Source organism: Chiloscyllium punctatum, chromosome 10 (assembly GCF_047496795.1).
Source record: "Chiloscyllium punctatum isolate Juve2018m chromosome 10, sChiPun1.3, whole genome shotgun sequence".
In the NCBI taxonomy this organism is placed as follows: Eukaryota; Metazoa; Chordata; class Chondrichthyes; order Orectolobiformes; family Hemiscylliidae; genus Chiloscyllium; species Chiloscyllium punctatum.
The window spans coordinates 24,942,672-24,970,598 of NC_092748.1; the positions used below are offsets into that span (position 1 = coordinate 24,942,672).

General features: G+C 45.0%; 1 protein-coding gene across 1 annotated transcript in view; it reads left to right on the forward strand.

Moving 5' to 3' along the window:
- cps1 (carbamoyl-phosphate synthase 1, mitochondrial) overlaps positions 1 to 27,927 on the forward strand; it is a 191,791-nt gene that overhangs the window by 63,724 nt on the left and 100,140 nt on the right. The window contains exons 12-18 of the mRNA XM_072578736.1: positions 2,544 to 2,642; positions 4,344 to 4,439; positions 6,995 to 7,184; positions 12,201 to 12,358; positions 13,357 to 13,485; positions 21,456 to 21,600; positions 22,732 to 22,942. Of these exons, the coding sequence (XP_072434837.1) occupies positions 2,544 to 2,642; positions 4,344 to 4,439; positions 6,995 to 7,184; positions 12,201 to 12,358; positions 13,357 to 13,485; positions 21,456 to 21,600; positions 22,732 to 22,942 (1,028 nt within the window). The remainder of the gene's footprint in view (positions 1 to 2,543; positions 2,643 to 4,343; positions 4,440 to 6,994; positions 7,185 to 12,200; positions 12,359 to 13,356; positions 13,486 to 21,455; positions 21,601 to 22,731; positions 22,943 to 27,927) is intronic.

The window sequence follows — 27,927 nt, forward strand, 5'->3', positions numbered from 1 at the left end:
TTGGGAGTTATTGAAGCACCTTACAAACAGTAGTGAGGCAAGACCTTAAACAAGAAATCAGGGATGTGTGCAATAAGGGTGTGACTGTAATCATGAGTGACTTTATTTTACATATTGATTTGACAATCCGCATTAGCAGTGGTATTTTACAAGAACATTTCCTGAAATTTGTCATAATTTTTTCAACCAATACATTGAGGAACCAGCCAGCGAACAGGCTATTCTGTACTGTGCAATGAGAATGGATTAATGAGCAATCTTGTTGTGCAGGCCTCTTGGTGAAGAGCGAGCATAATGTGATAAACTTCTTCACTGAGGTAGAGAGTGAAGTTTTTGAATCCAAAACCAGGGTGCAGAATCTAAATAGAGGGAATTACAAGGTATGAGACACAAATTGGTAAGGATGGACTGGGGAGCCTTACTGCAGGGACTGATGGTAGATAGGCAATGGTTCATATTTCAAGAACCTGGACAAGAGCTGCAACAATTATTTGTTCCGGTCTGATGCAAAAGAAAAGAGGAACGTTGGCTCAACCATGGCTGATAAAAGAAATTATGAATAATATTAGATCCAAAGTGTAGAGATACAAAATTGCCAGATAAAGCAGCAAGCCTGATGATCTGGAGCATTTTAAAAGTCGGCAAACGAGAACAGCATAAATTTATTGGAGAAATTACCAAAGAATTGAACTTTGGTTCCTTTTTCAGAAAGTGGGTACCAATCACCTCCCAGAAATGTTAGGCAGTCAAGAGTCCAGTGAGAGGAAGGAGGTCAGAAAAGAGTGCTTGGGAACTTAATTGGGTTAAAGGCTGTCATATCACCAGGACTTGGTAAACTGCATCTCAGAGTATGTCTGAGGAAGAGGCCCAGAAAAATTGGATGCTTTGGGGCTCATCTTCTAAAATTTATAAGACATAAGATCAGTTTCTATTCAATTTGAGGGTGTAAATGTCAAATGCAAATACAGAAGTATAGTCCAGTTAACCTAATGTCAGTAGGGAGGCAAAATGCTAGAATCTGTTTTCAAAGACATGATATTGGGCCATTTGGAAAGCGTTATCTGGATTGCACAAAGCCAGCATGGCATTATGAAGAATGAATCGTGCTTATCAAATCTTTGAAGGATGTAATGAGTTGAATAGATAAAGGAGAATAGATGTGTATTTTGGATTTTCAGAAGATAATAATAAGGACTCATGAAAGAATTTAGTGGTAAAGTTAAAGCACATGGGATAAGGGGGTAAAATATTGTCATGGATTTAGAATTCGTTGAAAACTGCATGTAGCTTTCAACTTAGGGGAGGATATACTTGCTGTAGAAGAAGTGCAGCAGAGATTCTCTAGGTTAATACTGGTGACGGCCGGACTGTAATATAAGGAGATATTGGTTCTACTGGGCCTGTATTCACTAGAGTTTAGAAGGATGAGATGGGATCTGGTTGGAACGTGTAAAATTCTAACAGGGCTGGACAGACGAGATGCAGGAAGTTCAATTCTTTGGTAATTTCTCCAATCCCCCATTATTGCTTTTCTGGCTTCCAACTCTACGATATTCACCTTTTACTAATCTTTTTCTCTCCACATATTTACAGAGGTTTTTATGGTCCGTTTCTAGGTTCCCTGTAATTTTACTCTCATACTGTATTTTGCCTTTCTGGGTTTGGTAGTCGAGAACTGGGGAAACAATTCCAGAATAAAGGGTAAACCATTTAGAATTGAGATGAGCAACAAGGTCTTCACTCAAAGAGTAATGAGTGTGTGGAATTCTCTACCACAGAAAGCTTAATATATTCAAGAAGGAGACCAATAAGTCTTAGATTTTAAAGGCATCAAGGGGAGAAGGTGGAAATATGACATCGAGAGAGAGGGTTAGGCATGATTGCATTGAATAATTTGAGCAGGGTGAATGGCCTCTTCCTGCTCCTAGTTTCCATGTTTCTAAGCCTGTGGAAAGCTGAAAGGCTCACAGCATCTAAGAGTGAATTACTGCAGATGCTGGAATCTGAACTGAAAACAAAAGATGCTGGAAATCACAGCAGGTCAGACAGCGTCCATGGAGAGAAGGCAAGCTAATGTTGAGCTCACAGTATCTGTTTGATGTCACTCTGCCTCTAGCCCTTCCTATACGGAATCTAACATATTTTATTCACTATTCAAGACAAAATAAGTTGGCATTTGATTAAAAATAAGTTGATGGATAAACGAGATGTTACAAATTGATAAGGTCAGTGCTGCTTGATGATAATGATTGTGTTCTGTAATGGGGAGAATTGTTGAGGCCTGTTTGGTTGATATTGGGACTTCTGAAAGAGGGACATCTGTAGTATTATGGAGTAAGAACAGGGCAATGCAACTCTTGGGTTCACCGATTCCAGGGGAGGCAGGATGGACTGAACGGCCTTCTTTTGAGGGGCGCACCAGAAAACTGTCTCTTTAGTCGCAGCCTGTTTGAATCCTTACCCCAGTGTATCTAAGGAAGCACTCTGCACAGAGTTGAGGAAGGAAACTCCGTTAATAATCGCCATCTCTTTTTTTTTTCCAGTTCCTGTTTGATGCTTTTATTTCACTGATAAAGAAAGGGAAAGGAACCAGCATTGCCTCGGTTATGCCTGCAGTCCCTCCACCACCAAAGAGGCTTAAGGTTTGACTTTTTATCTTCAGCGTCATACAGGCATAGAGATCTACAGCACAGAGAAAGGCCTTTCGGCCCATTGAGTCTACTCTGGTCAATAGCAGCCATCTAAATACTTCTTAAACGTTATGAGGCTTTCTGCCTCTAACACCCTGACAGGCAGTGAGTTCCAGATTCCTACCACCCTCTGAGTTTCGAAAAGACTATTCCTCATATTTCCTGTAAACCTTCTGCTGCTTTCCTTAAATCTATGATCCTGGTCATTGATCCCTCTATCAAGGGGAAAGTCTTTTCCTGTCTACCCTATCAATGCGCTTCATAATTTTATATATCTCAATCAAACCCTCTGTCCTCAGCTTTAAGCAAAACAATTCCAGTCTGTCCAATCTCCCTTCATATCTGAAAGTCTCCAGGCCGTGCAACATCCTGATAAATCTCCTTCAGTACTTACACATCCCTCCTATAATGTAGGTTCCAGAACAGCGCACAATGGCTGTGGCCTAACCAACATTTTATACAGCTCCAGCAGAACTTTCCTGCACTTAAACTCGGTCTTAGCTAATGAAAGCAAGAATCCCACATGCCATCTTAACCACCTTTATCCACCTGGCCTGATACCTTAAGGGACTGGTGTACATGCACACTTACGTCCCTCTGATCCTTCCTCTGGTGCTTCCCAGGGACATCCATTTATCACGTATTTCTTAGTTCTGTTCGAAGTCTGTCACTTAGCACAGTGATAAGTTCTCAGTGTGAAGGTGGGATTCCACAAGGACTGTGCAGTGGTCACTCTTACTGATACTGTCACAGATTGACAGTTGACAGATTTGTGAGGATGATGTCATGCATGTTTTTCTCTCATCACCTGCCTCCAATCTATCTCGGAGCTATGTCTTTTAGGACTTGACCAACTCAGACAGAGGTGCTGCTGCCACTCTTAATGGTGGACACTGTAATCCCCACACAGGTTATATTCTGCACCTTTGCCACTCTCAGTGCTTCCTACGAGTGATGTCATGGCTTGCTGAGCCTTAACTACTCTTACAACACTGCAAACATTTTATTGCCTTCTGCTCAATCTTATTTTTACAGCTCAGTACTGCAGAGGATGTTGAAACCTAATTTTTAGTCAGAGTGGGAGGGGTCTCACAACTGTACACCGTGTTGGTTGCAACACAGTGTGGGGTCATTGTCTGCAGCTCAGCAGAGACCTCCGTGTGCATCCTTCAGAGAGACCCTAGTCTGTCCGCTACAGAGAGACCCTGGTCTGGGAGGATTAGGGTGAGCAAAGTTCATTGCAATGATCCCATGGTTAAAATCCCAGAAATTATGGGGACAAATTGTATAAATCATTGCTGCACCCTCTTTTGTATGGAAGTGATCTGTTTGAGGTGTTTCATGTTGTTTAAAGGTTTGATTTGAGAGAGAGAAAACAAACTTACTCTGGGCATTCTGAACGACAGGGTGAATCCTCACCATTCAAGCTCAGCTGCTCTGGCTGGTGTCAGGAATCACATCTCCATGAACAAGGATCCTGGCATTCTCTTCCTCCCAAAAACCACTGCGCTCAAACATCCTTTGAGAATTTTCCAGTGGAGTCTGCCTGATAATTGTGTGATTTTAGTGGTTAAGTGTTGTAGTTAACTACATAATGAAGCAGCGTGGAGGGGCTGATGGGCTACTTTGTCACTGTTGTTCTGCTGGTTTCAGGTGTCAAAGGTTTTGGTCTTGGGTTCGGGAGGCCTCTCGATTGGCCAGGCTGGCGAATTCGATTACTCTGGATCGCAGGCGGTTAAAGCTTTAAAGGTGAGTTATGGAGGTTTGTACTTGCTTTCTTGAACGCGGTACTATCTGCCTGTCTTTCCACTCCTCTGATATCTGGTCCAGGAGACTGTTTCTAGTGACCCCTCCCCAGCCATGAGGATATCCTTCATTGGGTCCTCACTAAGGCCCAAAGAGCCCGATTGCTCTTCGGGCAGATTCCAACAGTGTTACCCTCTTTAAAATCGCTCCTTTTCGAGTTGGTGATTTTTTCCAACCAGATTTCCAAGTCCAGATTGTCCTGAACTGGAGGGAATCAGGAAAGAGTCCACTTGGCACCCAGGACTCATCCTTTACCTTTATAGCACTTGCTGCTGGATTCCAGGATTCATGTTGGTTAAAAGTCCCAAAGATGCATTGACAGTGACTGAGGAAAGGTGTATAAAGAGAGTGGAGGTAAGGTTGGGAAGGAGCAAGGTAGATATGGGGGAATAGAGTGTTGGGATGATTGGGTGGGGGTGGGGGGGGGCGCAGAGGAATGGTGGCAGGGAGCTGCTTCGATAATGGGTGTAGGATGTTTCTTTAGAGGGGGTCGGGCACCAGATGGGTGAAGGGATCGGGTGGGTGGTGGGATGGGGTTTCAGGTAGAGTAGTGGTGGAGGGGGGTGGGGGGTGCGGCGCGGTGCGGTGCGGTGCGGGTAGCCAGGTTGCTGGCATAGAGAGAGGTGTCTGATCCAGGGAGCTATGATTGGACAAAGACAATGTTAGATCAATTAGTCTGAGGCGTATCAGGGCAGTATCAGTGGTCAAGGGTTGGGGCAATGTTGGAGACCAGGGCGGTGTTGGGTTCAAGGTCATGATGAGGTCAGGACCGTGTCAAGTTTGGGAGTCAGGGGTCGAAGTCGGGGCACTGTCGGGTTGGGACGGTGACAGGATGTTGCATGTTGCGGATTGCAGGGACACAGTAGATTGGTGAGTTGGTGCTTCAGTTATCCAGGAGTTAGAGCAGGCTTTTATTTTTTAATCCTCTAACCTTTCTTGGGTAACTGTTGTGGTGAAATGAGTCGGCCCCTCTAAATTCTCAAACTTTAATGGACTCTTCCAGGGGTTCCAGATGCAGGGAAATTGCCTCTCGTTAAATACAATTCCCAGGAAATTTCTTAATCTACTGTGTCAGGAGTTCTTCAGGGTTCTCATTCACAGCTCCCAGCCTAATCACTGGCCATTGACTATCTGGGCCTGGCATTGACTAATATCATTCCGTGTGCACTCCCTCTTCTATACATCTTGGAGAGTGGGACTCCCTCCTGAAACCTCTCTGCCTCTCTGTCCTTACATTATAGTATTCCTTAAAACCTGCCAGTTTGACCAAGCTTCAACACGCAGTCTCAGAATCTTACATGACTCATTTTTGCATGGCTTATGAAGTGTTCATATGTCGGAGGTGCTATATTGTGGCAAATTATTGAAGTGTCTGGATACTGGGCAGAGTCTCTGTCTGATACCTGTGCTCAGCATTGGCCCAGTCAGCTCACGCCAGACAGTGATTAGATTAGATTACATTACATTACAGTGTGGATACAGGCCCTTCGGCCCAACAAGTCCTCACCGCCCCGTCGAAGCGCAACCCACCCATACCCCTACATTTACTCCTTACCTAACACTACGGGCAATTTAGCATGGCCAATGCACCTGACCTGCACATTTTCTTTTTGGACTGTGGGAGGAAACCGGAGCACCCGGAGAAAACCCACGCAGACACAGGGAGAATGTGCAAACTCCACACAGTCAGTCGCCTGAGAAGTGGTCACTTCTTCACAAGGGAGGCCCTAATGCAGGGCAGTAATGGATGTTTCTGTTCATCACCTGGGCAGCTGCTCACCATCCTCACTTGGAAATATATCACCATTCCTTCAGTGTCACTGGGTCAGAATCCTGGAATTCCCTTCCTTAAGGGCATTGTGAGTTAACCTACAGCCCGTGAACTGCAGCAGTTAAGGAGGCAGCTCGCCACTACCTTCTCAAAGGCAACAAAGGGCAGGTAATAAATGCTGGCCAGCCTCCCACAAGTGAGGAAAACAAACATTGTGGAACCCATCAAACAGGTCCCCCTTCAGATATTGTCCCCATCAAAAACACCCAGGACAGGTTCAGCACCAATTTCGTTACAGTGTAAAGCTACTTCTACATTGTCATCATCGCTCTGTGTTGTTGTCCACATGGTATTCATAGTTTTGTAGCAGGGGTAGATCATTTGGCCCGTCGCGCCTGGTCTACATTCATTAAGATCATGGCTGATCCATCTATCGTCTTCGCAGTCTACATAACCCTTCACTCTCCTACCAAGTAGAAACCCATTCAACTGCGACTTGAATATATTTAGTGATGCTGCCTCTGCTGCTTCCTTGGGTAGAGAATTCTATAGATTCACTACTCTCTGGGAAAAGCAGTTCTGGGCTAAAGCAACAGCTGAAGTATATGGTCATGCTATGAAAGGGCAGCTGACTCTGTGGATTGTGGAACAGAGAGTGTATCTGTGGAGAGTGGGGTTTGTTTAGTGGAGCGTGGATTCTTATCGTCTGCACTGCTGTTACCTTTAGGAAGAAAATATAAAAACTGTCTTGATGAACCCAAACATCGCCTCAGTGCAGACCAACGAGGTGGGCACCAAGCAAGCGGACACAGTTTACTTCTTACCCGTCACCCCAGAGTTTGTGACTGACATTATTAAAACGGAACAGCCTGATGGGATACTGCTGTCGATGGGGGGTCAGACTGCTCTGAACTGCGGTGAGTTAATTAGCTTTAATTCCTTCGTTATGTTGCTCCTGTTGTGTGAATTGTTTTATCTACTCTGCTACTGTGGTGTGTTTGATTCCTGGCTCATTTTCAGCTCTGGTATCAGGTATACATGGCTGCTCCAAATGTATGAGGGTGAGATCCTGGTATTTAATTCTGTAGGAGCCGCATTCTGTTACCCAGTGTTCCATCACTCACAGGAATCCAAATTGAACTCAGTGTAATGACAAGGGGAATGGTCTTGGTCAATTGTCCTTCCTTTCCCCCGGGGTGCTTAGTGTGGAACTAGTGCCTGTGTCCCCTCCACCATTTTAATACAGATTGGCTATTGACCTCAATCCCAACAGCCTCCAGTGCAAATATGGTAGCACTTACATTTTCCGGTAATTTTGTACTGCAGAAGCCAATTCCACAATGAGTGCAACGGCAAATGTGTCTAAAATTCAATCTCTAAAACTCTGTCAGTGGAATCACTGCTTCACACGCAGAATTGAGAAGTTGTGATATCATTGAGCAGGGTCGAGACACAGGTACCTGAGACCACTTGGAATATGTGATGGTTATATGTTAATTCAGGGATGATCATTTAAACGCTTGACTGGGTGCCTAACTATAAAAAAGGAGATTCAAGTCATCAGTGGGGCTGGGGTTGGCGGTGTGTGACTAAGAAATCAATCTCTGAGTGGAAATGTATTTGCCTCGACTTTGTCGAGTATTTAACCTCCGATTTCTAACAATGAGGAAAAATTGTATTGGCTGGACTAAAAACAGAAAATGCCGGAATGATTCAGCAAGTCAGGCAGCATCTGTGGAGAGACAAACCAAGTGAACTTGCGCTATTCTGCAGAATTGACTTGGAAACTGGAGGCTGAAGAGAGATTCGGGTGTGTCAAATGGAGATGGGTCTGGTCATCTTTTTGAACTACTCTACCTCCATAAGCAAAAAGATGATAGAGAATCAGATTGACAGCGATTGACAGGGAGGTCAGGGGCATTGTTTTCATTCAGAAGGACCTGGAGCTTGCTACTTAAAAGGATGAGAGGCTTGGAAATCTGAATACTGTTTAGTTTGAAAAGCACTCCAACAGAATGACTGAGCAGGGGCTGAAAAGCAGGATGAAGCTGGAGTCTGTTTGTAGTAGAGTTGAAGAGCTGAATGATTTCCTTTGTGTCCTTAATGTTTCTGTCATTGTTCTCTCTCTCTCTCTAGCTTCAGTCACCTGTGCAAAAGGTTCAGCTAGTTATGCGAGGCTGGACCCCTTGCCTGCTGTAGATGTTATTGTTTGTCACAAAGAGTAGTCAGGTGAAGCTTCAGTTACAAGGTTCACGTAACTTGCTGTACCTGTCTTTCATCTTCGCAGGAATGTGCGATCCCTGAGCTCTTATCATTTGAAATAGTCCTATATGCCCGATGTGGATTTCCCCTCAAACAGCCACCTCCAATCAAAATTCTCTAGTTCCTGCCTAATATTGTAGTTTGCCTTCCCCCAATTTAACAGCTTCACCCAAGGACTGCTGTTATCCCTATCTATGCTCCCCCCACTAAAATTTCACTCACCTGGCCGGATTCACGTTTCAAAATCAGGTCCAAGTGTAACTCCTTCCTTGTTTGGACTGTTTACATAGTGTGGCAAAAGTGAGAACTACAGATGTTTGAGATCAGAGTTGAGAGTGTGGTGCTGGAAAAGCACAGCAGGTCACGTAGCATCCGAGGAGCAGGAAAATCGACGTTTCGGGCAAAAATCCCTGATGAAGGGCTTATGCCTGAAACGTTGATTTTCCTGCTCCTTGGATGCTGCCTGACCCGCTGTGCTTTTCCAGCGCCACACTCTCGACTGCTTACATACTGTGTCAAGAGGCCCTCCTGAATGGTCCTTACAAATGGTCCGTTAGGGTAAGAAGCAGGAGACTGAGGAGATTTGGGGAAAAAGGAATGTTTTCGCTCAATGGCTGGTGAGAATCTGAAGCGCGCTGATAGAGAATGCAGTAGAGGCTGGAAACTCTACAACCTTTCAAAAATTATTTGGATGAGTACTTCAGATATCTTCACATTCAAGGAATCTAATGGCTACTACTAAGGAGAAGGTGCTGTGGAAGCTGAAAAGTCTGAAGGTGGATAAATCACCTGGGCCTGATGCGCTACACCCCATGGTCCTAAATGAAATAGTTGAGAAGATTATAAAGGCAATTGGCAGTTCTTTCAGGAATCACTGGAGTCAGAGAGGGTCCCAGAAATGGTGAATGTAACAGCCCTATTTAAGAAGGGAGGGACACAGAAGACCGGAAACTATAGGCTGGTTAGCCTGACCTCTGTTGTTAGTAAGATTTTGGAGTCCATTATTAAGGATGAGATTGCGAAGTGCTTTGAAGTGCATTGTGAAATAGGACTGAGTCGACATGGCGAGGGACGGTCATGTGTGAAAAATCTGTTAGGTTTCTTTGAGGCAAGTAAGACACAAGACAACCATTGGGCCTGATCTATTTGGATTTCTAGAAGGCATTTGACAAAATGCTGCACATGTGGCTGTTAAATAAGTTAAGAGCCCATGATATTTGGAGTAATGTACAGGCGTTGATAGAAGACTAGCTGACTGGCAGAAAGCAGAGAATGGGGATAAAAAGGGTCTTTTCTAGGATGGCAGCTAGTGACGAATGAAGTTCCATGGGGTGCCATGTTAAGAATGCAAATATTCACTTTATACAGCAAAGATCTCTGCAAAGGAACTGAAGCCACTGTTGCTGATTTTAAGATTATGCATGTTAGTAGGCAGAATAGAGGTGCAGCCTAATTCTAAATGGGAGAAAGTGAGGACTGCAGATGCTGGAGATCAGAGCTGAAAATGTGTTGCTGGAAAAGCGCCTCTGGGACACCCGGACCAACCAACCCAACCACCCCGTGGCTCAACACTTCAACTCCCCCTCCCACTCCACCAAGGACATGCAGGTCCTTCGACTCCTCTATCGCCAGACCATAGCAACACGGCGGCTGGAGGAAGAGGGCCTCATCTTCCGCCGAGGAACCCTCCAACCACAAGGGATGAACTCAGATTTCTCCAGTTTCCTCATTTCCCCTCCCCCCACCTTGTCTCAGTCTCAACCCTCGGACTCAGCCCCGCCTTCTTGACCTGCAATCATCTTCCCAACCTCTCCGCCCCCACCCCCTCTCCGGCCTATCACCCTCACCTTGACCTCCTTCCACCTATCGCATTTTCAACGCCCCTCCCCCAAGTCCCTCCTTTTATCTTAGCCTGCTGGACACACTTTCCTCATTCCTGAAGAAGGGCTCATGCCCGAAACGTCGATTCTTCTGCTCCTTGGATGCTGCCTGACCTGCTGTGCTTTTCCAGCAACACATTTTCAGCTAATTCTAAATGGGGAAAAGATCGTAAATCTGAAGCACAAAGGAACTTGGCAGTTGGGAAGGCAAATACAATTCATTTTAAAACAGCCTCGAATATAAGAACAGAGATGTACTGCTGAGGCTGTCTGAGGCTCTGGCCAGACTGTATTTGGAATATTTTGAGCAATTTTGTGGTCTGTGTCGAAGGAATGGTGAGCTGGCATTGGGAGGGAGTCCAGAGGAGGTTTACAAGAATGATCCTAGGGATGAAGGGCTTGTCATATAAAGAATAATTTGAGGATTCTGGGTCTGTCCTTTTTTGTTTTTAAGATTAGATTCCCTACAGTATGGAAACAGGCCCTTCGGCCTAACAAGTCCATACAGAACTTTCGAAGAGTAACCCATCCAGACCCATTCTCCTGAATGATGTACCTAACACTGAGACAATTTAGTGTGGTCAATTCACCTGACCTGCGCTTCTTTGGACTGTGGGAAGAAACCGGAGCACCCGGAGGAAACCCACGTAGACATGGGGAGAATGTGCAAACTCCACACAGACAGTCACTCGAGGCAGGAATCGAACCCGGATCCCTGGCGCTGTGAGGCTGCAGTGCTAACCACTGAGCCACCATGCTTGATGGAGTTTAGAAGGATGCATGAGGATCAGATTGAAACTTTCAGAATACTGAGAGGCCTGGATAGAATGAATGTGGAGAAAATGTTTTCCACTACGGGGGAGAGACTTGGAGCTGAGGCCACAGCCTGAGAGAGATGGTACCACCCTTTAAAACTGAGGTGAAGAGGAATTTCTTAATGTGTGGAACTCATTGCTGCAGAAGGCTGTGGAAGCCAAGCCATTGAGTGTATTTAAGATTGAGATTGATCCCTTTACCAATTAAGTATCTAATACTATGGGGAGAAGGCAGGAGAATGGGGTTGAGAAACAAATCAGCCATTGAGTAGTGGAGCAGGCTTGATGGGCTAAATGGCCTAATTCTGCTCTTCTATCTACTGTTTTCAATGTTGCCCATGTCCATCTGATTTACCCAGTCAGTAATCACCTTTGATAATTCTCGTGTCCTTTTTGCACAGATCTCCATTATATCCCAATTTACACTCTGTCCCACACTGAAGCAGTTCTTTTGGGACCTATAAACGACTCCAGCACGTGACTTCTTTTCATTGCTGACACTTATTTTTAACCCAAACTGATTCCACGTCATTGTCTATTACACCTTTCTCACATGTCACCACCAATCGTTACAAATAAAGCTATCCCAGCATCTTTTTCTTTTTCCCTATTCTTCCTATACATTGAATGCTGTGTCTGTTATGTTTATGGTCACCCTGCGATCAGATCTGTGTAATAGCTAGAAGGTCATTTATTTCTGTGCTAGCAACTCAATATCTAATTACAAGCACTCTGTGCTTTCAGGTAATCTTGTCCTTGCTCCCGTGTCTCTTTCCCCTCTCCCCAAGCCAGGACTCTCTCCAGCCCCTCGCTCCCAGGTCCTGGTCTCACGCTCTCGCTCTCTGAAGCTAAGCCTCCCTGTGGCCTCACTCTCTGTGAGCCCAGCGCCTTGCTCCCCAGCCATGGTCGTCTTATGAACAGATCATAAGTAGTTCTTGGAAAGCAAGGATAACCCATTGAAAATTGCCCGTGGCAGGTGTGGAGCTGTACAAACAAGGAGTGCTTGAGAAGTATGGGGTCCAAGTACTGGGAACTCCAGTCAGCTCAATCATGGCCACAGAAGACAGACAGCTTTTTGCAGACAAATTACTGGAGATCAACGAGAAAATAGCGCCGAGCTTTGCTGTGGAGTCGGTGAGTTACAGGAACACAACTATTTAACCTTTTATAACACGTGAGGTCAAACGTTTTCTCCCAGAGGGGCTGAGAGTATTTTGGAACTCGCTTTCTGAAAAACTGGATGAAGCAGAATCCTTGAATGTTTATAAGGCAGAGGTTGACGGATTCTTCGTAATCAAGGGGTGTACGAGAGGTTATTTGGGGTCATAGAATGGGGATTTGAGGCTATAATGGTGTAGTTGGCTCGATGGGCTGAAAAGCCTCCAACTGTTCATGTGCTCCACCCTCCATCTTGGTTCCTCTCCTGTGGGCTCCACTCCTGCCCTCCTGCCCACATCAAGACCCTGCCTCCCCCTGGGACTCCCCTGGCCCTAGCCCCATCCCTGAGTTTTCAGGGACAGCTCCCCATCTTCAAGTCGGTCCCGTTAGCTCCCAGCACTTTTTTTAACCCCTGACACAGTCCCCCTCTGCCAGGACAATTCTACTGCCCCTGGCCCTGTCTCCCCACCTTAAGACAACCCCACAGGTCCAGTCGGGAGAATCTGGAATTAAAAGTAAGTCTAATAGTCTTCTAAAAACCCTCTTGGATCATGAGTGTCCCTTTTGAAGGAAGGAATCTGCTGCCCTTACCTGGCCTGGTGTACATTTGACTACAAAACCCCAGTAATGGAGTTGACCCTTAACTGTCCTTTTGGGGTAATTTGCAATGGGTAATAATGAGCAAATTTAGAAGGAAAAGCATTACTCCACATTTGTGAGGAGGGAACTGCGTAACGGGGTCTCTGCGTGGGGTGTGGGCACCACTATCTCTCGTTTTGACTTCATGCAACTCAGTCCACAGGTGCAGTTGTCAAGAATGGCTGGATTTCCCCGGCCAGATTCTCCCCCCCACCCCACCACCACCACCACCACCACCACCACCCAAAATCTAGTCGGCTGTACTTGGAAAATTAACCGAGGACTGAAGCTGTCCGTTCTGCACTCTTGCTGATGATTCCTTTTTACATCTGTAGCTGAAAGATGCTTACAAAGCAGCGGAGAAGATAGGCTATCCAGTCATGGTGAGGTCGGCATACGCTCTCGGGGGCCTTGGCTCAGGGCTCTGCAATGACAAGGAAAAACTCACTGAAATCGCTGGAAAGGCAAGTAAAATACATGTGGACTACTGACGAGCTGTTCTGTGAATGTATAGTGTGGAGACTGCCCTGTTTCAGTGATGCAAGTGACGGCCCCGTGTTAGGGGCAGGGACTGCGGACCGTCCTGTGTCGGGAGTGTGGACTGTCTCGTTTGGAGCTGGGGAAGGGGGAATCTGGGAACTGTCCCATATTGGGTTCAGTCCTCCATGACAACAACCCTGTTCCTCTCACTCCTGTCCAGAATTATCTTTGCTATCTTTTCCTCTGCAACTCTGGAACAATTCGGAGGCCGATTTAAACAAAACTCCCAACATGGTGACGTCTCCTTTCCTGTTTCTTACCTCAGCCCATGCTACCTCAGTAGACGAGTCCTCAAACGTCCTTTCTGTCACCGTAATACTATCCTTGACTAACAATGCCATACCTCTTTCTCTTTTTCCTATCTCTCTGTTCTTTCTGAAACATCTAAATCCCGGAACCTGGAACAACCATTCTTGTCCCTGCTGTATCTATGTCTCCGATGTTGTAGCCATTTCGAAATCCCAGGTACCAACCTATGCTGCGAGTTCACCCACCTTATTCCGGGTGCTCCTGGTGTTGAAGTAGACACACTTCAAACCAACTTGCTTGCCAGTGAACTCTTGTGACCTTGAAACCTTATTTCTGACCTTGCTATTCTCAATGTCCTGGAGACTGGAACTACAATTTCGGTTCCCACCCCCCTGCTGAATTAGTTTAAACCCTCCTGAAGAGCATTAGCAAATTTCCCCCACCCCCAGGATATTGATACCCCTCTGGTTCCGGTGTAGACCATCCTGTTGGTAGAGGTCCCACCTACCCCAGAATGAGTCCCCATTATCCAGGTATCCGAAACCCTCCCTCCTGCACCATCCCTGTAGCCACATGTTCAACTCCTGTCTCTCCCTATTCCTTGCCTCACTAGCATGTGGCACCGTCAACAAACCAGAGATAACAACTCTTTGTTCTAGCTCTAAGCTTTCACCCTAGCTCCCTGAATTTCTGCTTTAAATCTCCATCCCTTTTCCTACCTACGTTGTTAGTATCTATGTGGACCACGACTTGGGGCTGCTCCCCCTCCCCCTCAAGGATCCCAAAAACACGATCTGAGGCCCTAACCTCCATTCCCAATATTCTGAATTCCCAAAGAGACTGTCGAGAAATAAAGATTTCAAAAAAAACTAATTACCTTACTGATCCGGCATGCAGATCATTTGTTTTGGTTAGAGGTGGAGGATGGGTGGGAGACACTACCTAAGTAGTGTTTTGAGTAATGCAATCTCCCAAATGTATTACTTACTCAGTGAAGATTGACTGCGCCTACCAGTGCTTTCTACTCTCTGACAAGAATGATAAGAGTCTGCAAAGTATATCACGTGTAATTTCTTACACTTTCTAAGCTGATAATGATGTTATTGGGTGTTTTAATGGTGCGTTGTACAGATGTCGTGCTACCTCTGCTTGTCTCAGTGTTTAACTCAGTGACCCATTTCATTTGCCCAGGTCAAAAACTACGTAATTAATCTCTTCTCGTTTTCCAGCACTGGTCTCATAGCCTTCTACGCTTTAGCATTGCAACAGTCCATCTAAATATTTCTTAAATATCATCAGCGTTTCTGCCTCTACTCCCTTTATAGGCAGAGAGTTGTCGCTTCTCACCACCCTCTGGAAGAAAACGTTTTTCCTCATATCTCCTCTAAATCTCCTATCCTTTGTCTTAAGTCTATGACTGTGGCCATTGATCCTTCCATGGCCATGGTCTAACAATCTCAGTCAGTCCAATCTCTCTCCGTAACCTAGAAACTCTCCAGCCCAGGCAACAGCCTGGTAAATCTCCTTTGTATTGTCTTCTGTGCTATTGCATCCATCTTACAAAGGGATTCCAGAACTGCACGTAATACTCGAATCTGTGGCCGAACCAATGTTTTGTACAGTTCCAGCATAGTCTCCCTGCTCTTAAACTGTATGATTTGTACTGATACAAGATGCTGTCTCCAAAGTAGTGTGTACATTGAATCTGCGCCCTCCTGCTTGTGTTTTAAGTCCTTGAATACAAAAACGCAAGTGTACAGTACAACCATAAACATGTGAACATGAATTGCCCAGCTTTTCTGTAGCCTGGTCAAATAGGCAGTGTATCTCCAACGGTAAGTGTTCTAATCGAACTTAAAACCTGTACCTCCTGAGTCAGACTCCAAGTCTGAGAATATTTCTAAACAGTTGGGAACCCTGGGAAAGTTTACATGATGTGACAAATGATTTGTGTATGTCAGAATTTTCTTTTTGCTGGACGTTTTGCTCCTCAGGGTGAAGATATTTGGGTGCCTCTGTGAGGAAAGACGGTGGGAAGTTTGAGTGGTGGAGTTGCTGTGTGACAGGTGCTGTGTTTCATTGGAATCGCTACTCAGCACCATTCGGAATCTCAAAATATACACTGAGGCATGAAACATGAGCTCAATTATGTATAACACTTTGCTCAAACGTGGGGGAGGAGTGGTGACAAGCTGTCTTGGAGTAAGATTAATATACTTCGCAAGTTTATGTAGGTAGACCATATAACCACAGAAAATGTCTCACATCCCTTCCATTCCTTTGGAACTGTTTATTAATGATCTGGAGTCAACAGCCTAATTTCATTTGACAATTACATCAAATTCAACTGCATGGAGACTAGCCAGGGAAGTGGGTGGACATGTTATAGATTGAACTTAATGCATCGGATGGATGGAGGAAGTGCACGGGAACGTGAAGCCTCATTTTGAAGGAGGAGGAGGAGAAGGAGTAGTAGTAGTGCTCGGGGTATACCCAAGTCCTCAATTTCCTGTGCTGTTTGAGGCTTGATCATAGAGCTCCCCACTGCCACCAGCTGCTCACATCTACCCATAGCAACAAGTACACTGTTTCCCTTAATGTATAGATGACATATCGGTGGAAAGGCAAGTGATGATGGTGATGGGAAAAAATTGCAGAGGAATATAGCCATTTTAAGTAAGTGGGCAAACAGCTTGGTGGATGGAATATAGTATGGAAAAATGTGAGGTTTTGTACTTTGGCAAGAAGAACAGAGGAGCTGAATATTATTTAAGAGAGAGAGAGAGAGAGACTGCAGAAAGCTACAGATCAGAGGGATTTGTGAATCCTCATCCATAAATCACAAGATACTACTATCTAAATTCAGTGGATTGTAGGGCAGCAAATGGAACGTTGGCCTTTATTTCAAAGGGACTGGAGTATAAAAGTAGAGAGGTTTTGCAAAAGGCATACAAGGCAACAGCAGGAATACTGCAAACAATTGTGGACCCCTTGTCTAATGAGAGATATACTGGCATTGCAAGCTGTCCACAGAAGGATTATGAGGCTGGTACTGGGTCTGGAGGGACTGCCTTATGGTGAGAGGTCGAGTATCCTGTACTCATTGGTATTTGGAAAAATGGAAGGAGACTTTATTGAAACACACAAGATCTTTTGGGGACTTGACAGAATAGATGCAGAAAGGTTGCTTCCCCTTGTGGAAGATTTAAGGGTGAGGGTATTATCTCAGAATAAAGGGTCATTTACTTAAGATAGAAATGAGGAACAATTTCTTCTCTAACTGTTGTGAATCTGTGGAATTCATTGCTCAGAGGGCTGATCAGGCTGGCTCAGTAGGTGAAAGAGACAGATTTTTAATCAGGACGCAAGCTGAGTTATGGGGAAAGGGCAGAAAAGTGGAGCTGAAGATAATCGGATCAGCCATGATCTCATTTAATGGCAGAGCAGACACACCATAGACTGCTGTTAATTACTGTGGTAAAACCATAAAATCATAGGAAATTGGATAACAGTATTGGGCTATTCAGCCCTTTGAGCCTTATCCATCATTCAGTAGAATTGTGGCTGATTTTCCCCCCCACCCCACTCTGCTCCCCCCCCCCCCAAATACACACGCGCTGTGTGTACGTGTGTGTGTGTGTGTACTGCCACACCGAGGGGATTGCAATAAATCCTTTCTGTCCACATGTATTTTTTTCCAAGGTTCATTTGGACTATGAATGTTAACCCTCACCTCCCCTCTTCTCCAGCTATGAGGCACATTTCGTCATGCCCACTTTCCTGCCTTTCTCCATAACCCTTGATTTTCTGACTGATCAAGAATCTATTTATCTCAGACTTAACCATACACAAGTACTCTACCCCCACAACTCTGTGTGGCAAGGTGTTCCAAAGGCACTCAACCCTCTGAGGGAAGAAATTGATCCTTGTCTCCGTTTTCAATTGGCACCCCTGAATTTGGGACTATTCCCTCTGACCCTCCGTTCTCTCATGAGGGGAAACATCCTTTCAGCATTTATCAAGGTTCCTTGTGTTGCAGTTTTCTGTAGTTTTTCTCCATTTAAATAATAATTCTGTTCTTTAAAACTTCCTTTTGACATGACCAATTTTCATTTTCCCATGCTTTCCTCTATTCACCAACTGGTTGCTCACTTAGGTTAACCTATCTCTCTGTGTACAAAGTTAAAAATCACACAACACCAGGTTATGGTCCAACAGGTTTAATTGGAAGCACGCTAGCTTTCGGAATGGCGCTCCTTCATCAGGTGGTTGTGAAGGACACAATTGTTAGGCACAGAATTTACAGCAAAAGTTTACATTGTGATGTAACTGAAATTATACATTGATTGTCTGTTGAGTCTTTCATCTGTGCGAATACCATGATAGTTTCACTTTTTTCTTTAAATCACAAAACATTTTTTTTAAAAGTTGCATTCTCGGGTTAACTGTAACAATTGGTGTTAGCTAGACAATATGTTCAAGGTGTTAGCCCCTGTATTCTCTGTCTGTGCCATGATGTTTAGATTGATTCTAATCTTAAAAATTGAAATAAGAGTTTTCCATGAATTCATGCAATTTTTAAGCAAAGTACAATGTAACTTTGTGTGTGTGTCTGGGTTGCGGGGTTGTGTGCGTGTGTGTGTAGTGTCTTAAGATGAAAGACTCAACAGACAATGAAGGTATTTTTCAATGTATAATTTCAGCTACATCACACTGTAAACTTTTACTATAAATTCTGTGCCTTACAATTGTGTCCTCCACAATCACCTACTGAAGGAGCAGCTCTCCGAAAGCTAGTGTGCTTCCAATTCAACCTGTTGGACTATAACCTGTCGTGTGATTTTTAACTTTGTACACCCCAGTCCAACACCGGCATCTCAAAATTGTTATCTCTCTGTGAACTGCATCCCTCTCACAACTTGCCTTTTCACCTATTTTTGTGTTGTCTGCAAATTTGGAGTGATGATCTTGTTTCACAGCTCAGTCTCATCAGGAATTCTGGCAGCCTGGTGAATGACAGCCTTTGCTGTGCTCTATCCTTGAGCGTGTGTGTGTGTGTGTGTGTGTGTGTTGTGTACTGCCACACAGAGGGAATTGCAATCAATTGACACCTCTCCAAACCCTCACCACTGTATAATATCTATGTGTATTTTTTTCCCAAGGTTCACTTGAACTATGAACGCTAACCCTCAGCTCCCTCATCCCCAGCTATGAGGCACATCTCCTCTGGTCTGTACACGGTCCTCTCTGGTGATTGCCTTTCTCTCTGTGAGTGGGTTCCTTACTGACCTTTTGTGCTGTCTGCATATTCTAAAATTAGATTTTAAACGTCCAGGTTGTTAACATATAAATAATTGCAAAAGCAACAAATAAGCAGGTTAGTTTGTGAGACTTGCAGGAGCAATATGTTTGTCATATTAGGGGTTTTGAACTTCCTAATATAGACTGGGACTGCCATAACATTAAGGACTTAGATGGAGTGGAATTTGTTAACTGCATTCGGGAAATTTTCCTCAAGCAACATATAGCGGGTCCTACTCGGAAAGGGGCAAAACTTGACTTACTCTTGGGAAATAGGGCAGGACAGGTGACTGAGGTGACAGTGGGGGAGCACTTTGGGACCAATGATCATAGTTCTGTTAATTTTAAAATAGTTGTGGAGAGGGACAAAACTGGTCCACAGGTTCAAGTTCTAAACTGGTGCAAGGGGAACTTTGATGGAGTTGGGAAATTGCTGGGGTTGACTGAAGTAGTTTGGCGTGGTTGTGGGTTTGTTAATTAGTTGGGAAGATTTGCAGACGTTTAGTCCCCAGTCGAGCTGACATCTTTGGAGCATCCTCAGAAGCACTGTGGTACTATGTCTTCTGAATTTATTTAGTTCAGTTCCTGGTGAATGGTAGAGCCTTAAGGAGTGTGGTTGGAACAGAGAGACTTTGGAGTCTAGGTGCACAGTTCTTTGAAAGTGGAGTCACAGGGAGACAGGGCAATGAAGTAAGCTTTTGGCACACTGGCCTTCAATCAGAGGATTGAGTATAGAAGATGGGAATTTATGTTGCAGTTGTACAGGACTGTTGAGGCCACACTTAGCATATTGTGTTCCGTTTTAGTCACCTTGCTATAGGAAGGATTTTATTTAACTGGAAATAGTGCAGAAGAAATTTACAAGGATGTTGCGAAGTCTCAAGGCTCTGAGTTCTTGGGAGAGGATGGACAAGTGATGAATTTTTTCTCTAGAGGGTGGACTTTATAGAGGTGTATAAGATCATGAGAGGCATAGATAGGGTGAATGTTGTCAGTCTTTTTCCCAGGGTTGGGAAATCGAGGACTAGAAAGCATCAGGTTAAGGTCAGAGGGGAAAGAACCTGAGGGGCAACTTTTATAGACCGAGGGTAGTACACATATGGAATGAGCTGCCAGTGGAAGTGGTTGAGGTGGGTGCATTAACAACATTTAAAAGGCATTTGGATAAATACATGGATAGGAAAGGTTTAGAAGGATATGAGCCAAGTGCAGGGAAAATGGGGTTAGTGTAGATGGACATTTTGGTCAGAATGGACTCTGTGCTGTAGGACTCTATAACTGTATGAGCTCGAATACAGAGGGCGAAAGTGAGGACTACAGATGCTGGAGATCAGAGTAGAGTGGATGGCTTTGGAAAGCACAGTAGGTCAGGCAGTATCCGAGGAGCATGAGAATTGACGTTTCGGGCAAAAACCTTTCATCAAGAATCATCAGGATGCTGCCTGACCTGCTGTGTTTTTCCAGCACCAAATTCTCGATCTGGTATAGAGCCCGGCAAATGCCACATAGTGAGAGGCGTTTGGTAATTGGGGTTCCTCTTGTGTTTCTCCCCAACCCGGGTGGATTAGATGGATTAGGTTGGATTACTTATAGTGTGGAAACAGGCCCTTCAGCCCAACAAGTCCACACCGAGCCGCTGAAGAGCAATCCACCCAGACTCATTCCCTTACATTTACCCCTTCACCTAACACTACGGGCAATTTAGCACGGCCAATTCACCTAACCTGCACATATTTGGACTGTGGGAGGAAACCGGAGCACCCGGAGGAAACCCCCGCAGACACTGGGAGAATGTGCAGATTCCCCGTGCTCTTACTAAAGTTGTTTTTTCACATCCAACAATGATCTTGTCATCCTATCTCTCATTAGCAGAGTTCTTTCAGTCATATCAAATTGAGGTACTGCCTTTACAAAGCTAACAGAAAGTGCTGGAGAATCTCCGTGGATCTGGCAGTGTTGTGGACAGAGAGGCAGAGTAAATGGTTGGAGTCGAGTGATCCTCCTTCCGAACTAGTGCATATTTGCTTAATCACACCGCCTGACCATCCCTGGATCTTATTTATTTTCTGGCTGCAGTTATCTGCCTTGTTTACCAATACTGACTCCTGGTGTTTAGGCCTTCCTGCCATCTCATCGCTACCCCTTTCTGCCTCTAATGCCCCACTTACTTAACCACAGCCTTTCATTCAAAATATAAATTGTGCATGTGCACACTGAGTGGACCTGCTAAAATGGCTTAACAACAGTGGCCCTTGTATACCTATACAGATCTGCAATTGTCCTCACTGTCTCCTTGTTGGAGCACTACGCCGGATTTCTGATGATTGGTCTGTTGTCTTTCCAGGCCTTGGCCATGACCAATCAAATCCTTGTGGAGCAGTCGCTGCTGGGCTGGAAGGAGGTGGAATATGAAGTAGTACGCGACGTGGCTGATAACTGCGTGACTGTCTGCAACATGGAGAACTTTGACCCCTTGGGAATTCATACAGGTAAAGCTGTCAGCAGAGGAATTCATAATCTGTTCTCTAACACTGTGTAGTGTTTGGGAACGTAACTGTGTGAGAAAAGTGTTAGGTAAGGGGTAGATGTAGATGTAGGGGTATGGGTGGGTTACACTTCGGCGGGGCGGTGTGGACTTGTTGGGCCGAAGGGCCTGTTTCCACACTAATCTAATCTAATTTCACTTGGGGAGGTCCGCGCTGCTTTAATGTCCACGCACTACCACTTGCTCACTGACCTTCATGTTCACTCGTTCTCTTTGGTTGTCAGTGAGCCTCACCTAGCTGGCAGTGTGGCACTCTGTTTCCCATTGGTACAATCTCCAGGGGATTATGTTTGCCCCAGCAGCAGGAGGTAGATCTGTGCCTTTCATCCTCAGTACAGTCCTCCTTGTTGAGCTGCTTGGTTGATTGACAAGTCATGATTCTCTGAGAAATGCCAGGTCTGGTGGGAAAGCTTTACTTCTTGTAGAGTTTATCTCTTGTCCTTTCGCTGACCCATGGCAGACTAAGTCCAAAGTACAGGGTCCCTAGCATGTTATTCCGAAACTAGTGAGCGAATGCAGCAGTGAGAAGCTGTCAAACTACACAGTGAGATCCTGGGTGGCTGCACAGTAGTTGGCTCTCACACACACCATTTATTTCCTTGGTAATCAGTGAGATTTCGCCTTTATGCAGGAAGTGTTTTTGATGTGACCAGTGAATTTATAACCCAGGATTGAGCAGGAGCACTGACAATGTGGGAGGTTAACATAAAGATGGAAGCTACCTGCAGGAGAGACAGATTTTCCGACTGCCCTTCTATTGCACCAGTGTGAAGTCTGGTCAACGCTGTTCTATGCATATTGAGAGATAGAGTAGGCTTTGAATGGTCTTAACTCTAACTGACCTGGATTGCAGGTGGCAGGTCTTGAGAAGGGTGGATGGGATGGGATTGACACGAGCTCAGTTTAACAGTGAGGAGGACTGGGGTGATGGGGATTCCTAAAAGTCAAGAGGAATAGGAGTTAATCTGTCAGTGTAATCAAGGTGAAGTGACTCAGTTTCAGATATGCTCTGCTCGGTCCCTGGAGCCGGTGCTTCTTTGTTTGTGAACCTGGTCCTTTGTTCCTTGTCTTTTAGGAGACTCAGTTGTTGTAGCCCCCAGTCAGACGCTGTCCAATGAGGAGTATCACATGCTGCGTGAAACCGCGATCAAGGTGGTGCGCCATTTGGACATCATCGGCGAGTGCAACATTCAGTACGCATTGCATCCCGCCTCACTGGAGTACTGCATCATCGAGGTCAATGCCCGACTATCGCGCAGCTCAGCTCTGGCCTCCAAAGCCACTGGGTAAGGAGAGGTTAAGGGGAAGGTGGGGTCAAGAGCAGTGCATTTGCCATTCAGTGAGCACTCCATGTAAAGACACCTCTCATCGGTTCTTGCAATTTGAAAGAAAATGAAAAGGAATGGGAGTCGAGAGGGGCCATACAACAATAATTTCTATAATATTTACACTGCACAAGCCAGTGTGTTTTCCAGTTGGTTAATGTAGGTGTTTACTTTCTTCAGGAACTTCCTCTCACCCAACATGTCCAATCCTATGACTAGGTCCTTTACAGCCTTCTCCCTCCAGTTTCTCTCTTTCCATCAATGTGCCCAATCAGAGAGTCTCTCTGGGTAAAGACGGTTTTCCTGAATCCCCTGTGTGTTTATTTGGGACTGGTCTCTGTTTTCACTGCTACTTTGAGGGTCTGCCATTCCATATTGTTAAAGATCATGAGTCGGGCACCACCTCCTCATCTTTCTTGTCTCTTGTTTGGCCTGCCCTGATTACTCTGTGTCATGTTTTTAAGTTTCTTTCTGGTTTTTCTCTCATTTTTCAATCGAATTTCTTTCTAATCATTAATATGCCGATCACCCTCCAGTGAGTTTTTAAATTAAAACATCGTTGGCAAGGGCCCGAATTTGGGATGTTGTGGTGAGTGAAAGAGTGGGGGAAAAGAGCAACAGACAAAGGAATGAATGGGGGAAACGATAAAAGGACAGTGACAGGAAGGGACAGAAAATACAGATGTAAGAGCAAAGCAACAGAAAAGAGTGGAAATGACAAAAAATAGTAAAAGGACACCATGTAGAACATTATTTGAATGCATGTAGTAATCAAAACCGATGAAGAGTTGTAAAAGTTGAGATGAATACGAACAATTTAGTGGCTGTTACTGAGCTGTTGCTGCAGGATGACTCTGGTTGGGATCTGAATATTTGAAAGGTATCTGATATTCAGAAAGGACATGAAGCTTGGAAATAATGAAGGAATGGCTCCGTTAATTAACGATGGATCAGAAAACAGGATAAAGAAGCAGTATGGGTAGAGATGAGGAATGATAAAAGCAAGAGGTCACTTGTTTTCAGGCCCTGTAACAATAATGACATGATAGGGCAGGGTTTCAAGGAAGAGATATTAGAATCTTGCCAAAAGGATACATCAATTCTTGTGGGAAATTTTAACCACTATATCAGCTGGAAACAATCAGATAAGAAAAAGTAGTCTAGATGAGGAATTCATTGACTGTTTTCAGAAGTTTCTTAGACAGCGTTGCGAAAGCCTGTCTAGTTTCACAAATGTTTTTTCAGGAAAGAAATCTGCTGTCCTTAGTTCGTCTGGCCAACGTGTGTCGCCAATTTCACGATAATGTAGTTGATTCTGCACTGCCTTTCTAAAGTGGCCCAGCACAGCAGTTGTATCAACCTTTAGGTCATAGAATCCTCACCATGTGGAAGTAGGCCATTTGATCCATCAACCCTCCGAAGTGTATCTCCATCCAGACCCACCAAATCCCTGTAATCCCTGGCTAACCCAACGAGCCTGCACATGTTTGGACTGTGGGAGGAAACCGGAGTTCTCAGGAAACCCACAAAGACATGGAGAGAACACTCTATCTCCACACAGCTGTAGTTCTGTGATCCTCCCATGGTAAACAGCACTTAGAGTCACAGACTTGTACATCATTGAAACAGTCCCTTTGGCCCACCATGTCTATGCTGACCAACAAACACCAACCACACTAATCCCATTTACTGTACTTGGCTCAAGGCTGGAATTGAACCTGGGTCCCTGACACTGAGGCAACCGTGCTAACCACTGAGCTGCTCTCGTCTTCAAACGTTAATGAACCTGGAGCACCAGACATTGACCTAGGCATCAGAAATGACATTGGCAATGGCACAGCTCTGTCAACTCTGTGAAGTCCTTCTTAATAATATTCGGGGACAATGTCAGATGAGTTAAATCAGCAGCTAACCACAGTCATTCCCATAGAATGATATCTTACAGGCAATGTCCTGACACTACTGTCACCAAGGAAACATCTTGCTGGTTACCACATGTTGTTCTCCCGTGGCCGATGGTTCTATGATCCTCCATGGTAAACAGCACTTCAAGTTACAGATTCCTACATCATTGAAAGAGTCACTTCGGCCCACTATGTCTATGCCGACCAATAAACACCAACTACACTAATCCCATTTACCTGTGCTTGGTCCATAGCTTGCTGTGCTGTGACATTTTAGGTGCTCATAGAATCCTAGAATTCCTACAGCGTAGAAGCTGACCATTCGACCCATCAGGTCCACACCGACCTTCCGAAGAGCATCCCACCAGATCCACCCCGCCCCCCTTCCCATCTTTATCTTATCCCTGTGAGTCTGCATTTCCCATGGCCAAGACCAGTTCTACCTAACTTGTACATCTTGGGACTGTTGTGAGGGGTGAGGTGGGGGGTTGGGGGGGCACGTGAAACTGGAGCACAGGAGGAATCCCTTGCAGAAACTCAGAGAATGTTTGCATGGAGTTTGCGCATTCACCCAAGGCTGGAGTTGAACCTGTGCCCCTTGTGCTGTGAGGCAGCAGTGCTAACAATTGAGCCACTGTGTTTCCCCTGAGCATTGCCTAGATGCTGCTTAAGTGTTAAGGGAGTACTTGACTCCTCCACCCTGTTGGGCTGCATGTTCTGTATTTCTACCATCCTCTGAATGAAAAAACCTTTCCTCAAATCATTTAGATTACACCTTAAATCTGGGCCCTCTGGTCTTAGATATGCTTTCTCTGGGGAAAAGATTCATACAATCTACTTTATCTATGTCTTTAATAATTTTGTATATCTCAATCAGATCCCTCCTTAGCCTTCTCTGCTCAGGGGAAACAAACGCCAGCCTATCTAGCCTATCCTTCCATCCTAGCCAGCATCCTGGTGAATCTCCTGCACCCTATTCAGTGCAATCACATCATTTCAACAGTGTGGAGGCCATAACTGTATACAGTATTCCATCTGTGATGTGGCTAATGTTTGGTAAATTTGGAGTAAGATTTCCTTGCTCTTATATTCAATGAAGGCAAGTATCCCACCTGCTTTCTTTACCTTCTGTCCATGACGTTGAGGTGCCGGTGTTGGACTAAGGTGGACAAGGTCAGAAGTCAGGTGATACCAGGTTAGAGTCCAACAGGTTTATTTGAAAACACAAGCTTTGGTCACTTCACCTGATGAAAGCTTGTGATGTTGTTGTCATGGTGTTGTCTGACTTCTGACCTTGTCTACCTTTGAGAGTCTATGGACTTGTACACCAAGGTCCCTTTGTTCCTCCGTACTCCCTAGGGACTTAGCGATCATTGCGTATATTAACTCCCTCACAATATATTATCTCTCATTTGTTGGAATCAAATTCCAACTGCCATTGCTCTGCTCAATTTTAACAGCTGATTAATATCCGACTGTAGCCTGAGACCATCCTCCTCACTGTCAAACAACACCACCAATTTTCATGTCATCTGTGAATGTACTAATTACATGTTTTATATTACATCCATGCATGTAACAACATGGGTCCCTTACAGTAAAAAAAAACGCAGCTCTTAACCATCAGCCTTGTCCTGCTATTTGGACAGAGCACGAAGGGTAGCAAGGGCTCAATATGTACTCTGGGTGGGAGAATGGGGATTTCAATGTCCACCATCAAGAGTGGGTCAGCAGTGGCACCACTGACTGAGCTAGTCAGGTTCTGAAGGACGTAGTTGCTAAATTGTGCTGGTGGTGGGTGTGAGAGAAACAACAAAAGGGAGAAGCATACTTTATCTGATCCTTACTAATCTGCCTGCAGCAGATGCAACTGTGCATGATCATATTGGTAAGAGTGACTGCACAGTTCTTGTGGAGATAACTACTTGCCTTCACACTGAGAGTAACCTCCATCATATTGGGTGGCACTATCACTATGGAAAAGACTTGGAACAGATCTAGCAACTCAAGACCAGGCTTCCATTGGGTGCTGTCAGCCATTAGCAGAAACAGAATCATACTCGGCACATTCTGTGACCTCATGGCCTAGCATATCCCCCACTCAACCATTACCATTAATCAAGGGATCAACCTTGATTCAGTGAAGAGTGCAGGAGGCTACGCCAGGAGCAGCACCATGCATATCTTTAAAAAAAATGAGCTCGATGAAACTACCAAGAAGAACATCTTGTATGCCAAACAACATAAGCAACAAGTGATTGACAGCTATCAAGCAGCACCTGCTCAGCAATAACCTGCCCAGTGACACCCAATCTGGGTTCTGCCAGGGCCACTCAGCTCCTGATCTCATTAAATCCTTGGTTCAAACATGGATGAAAGAGCTGAATTCCAGAGATGAGGTGAAAGTGACATCCCTTGACATCAGTGTCACGTTTGACCGATTGTGGTATCAAGTAGCCATAGCAAAGCTGGAATCAATGGAAATTGGGGGAAAATGTTCCACTGGTTGGAGTTATACCTGGCACATAGAATGATGGCTGCAGCTGTTGAAGGTCAGACGTCCCAGCTCTAGGGCATCTCTGCAAGAGTTCCTCCGGGTAGTGTCCTCGGCCCAACCATCTTCAGTTGCGTCATCAATGACCTTCTCTTTATCATAAGGTCAAAAGTGGGGATGCTCACCAATGATTGCATGGTGATCAGTACCATTCACAACCCCTTAGATACTGAATCAATATCCAAATGCAACAAAACCTGAGCAGTATTCAAGGTCGAGAGCGTAGTGCTGGAAAAGCACAGCAGGTCAGGCAGCATCTGAGGAGCAGGAGAATCAACGTTTTGGGCATAAGCCCTTCATCAGGAATAGATTGATAAAGGGCTTATGCCCGAAATGTCGATTCTCCTGCTCCTTGGATGCTATCTGACCTGCTGTCCTTTTCCAGCACTACGCTCTCGACTCTGAGCTCCAGCATCAGCAGTTCTCACTTTCTCCAGAGCAATAGGTGGGCGGCACGGTGTCACAGTGGTTAGCACTGCTGCCTCACA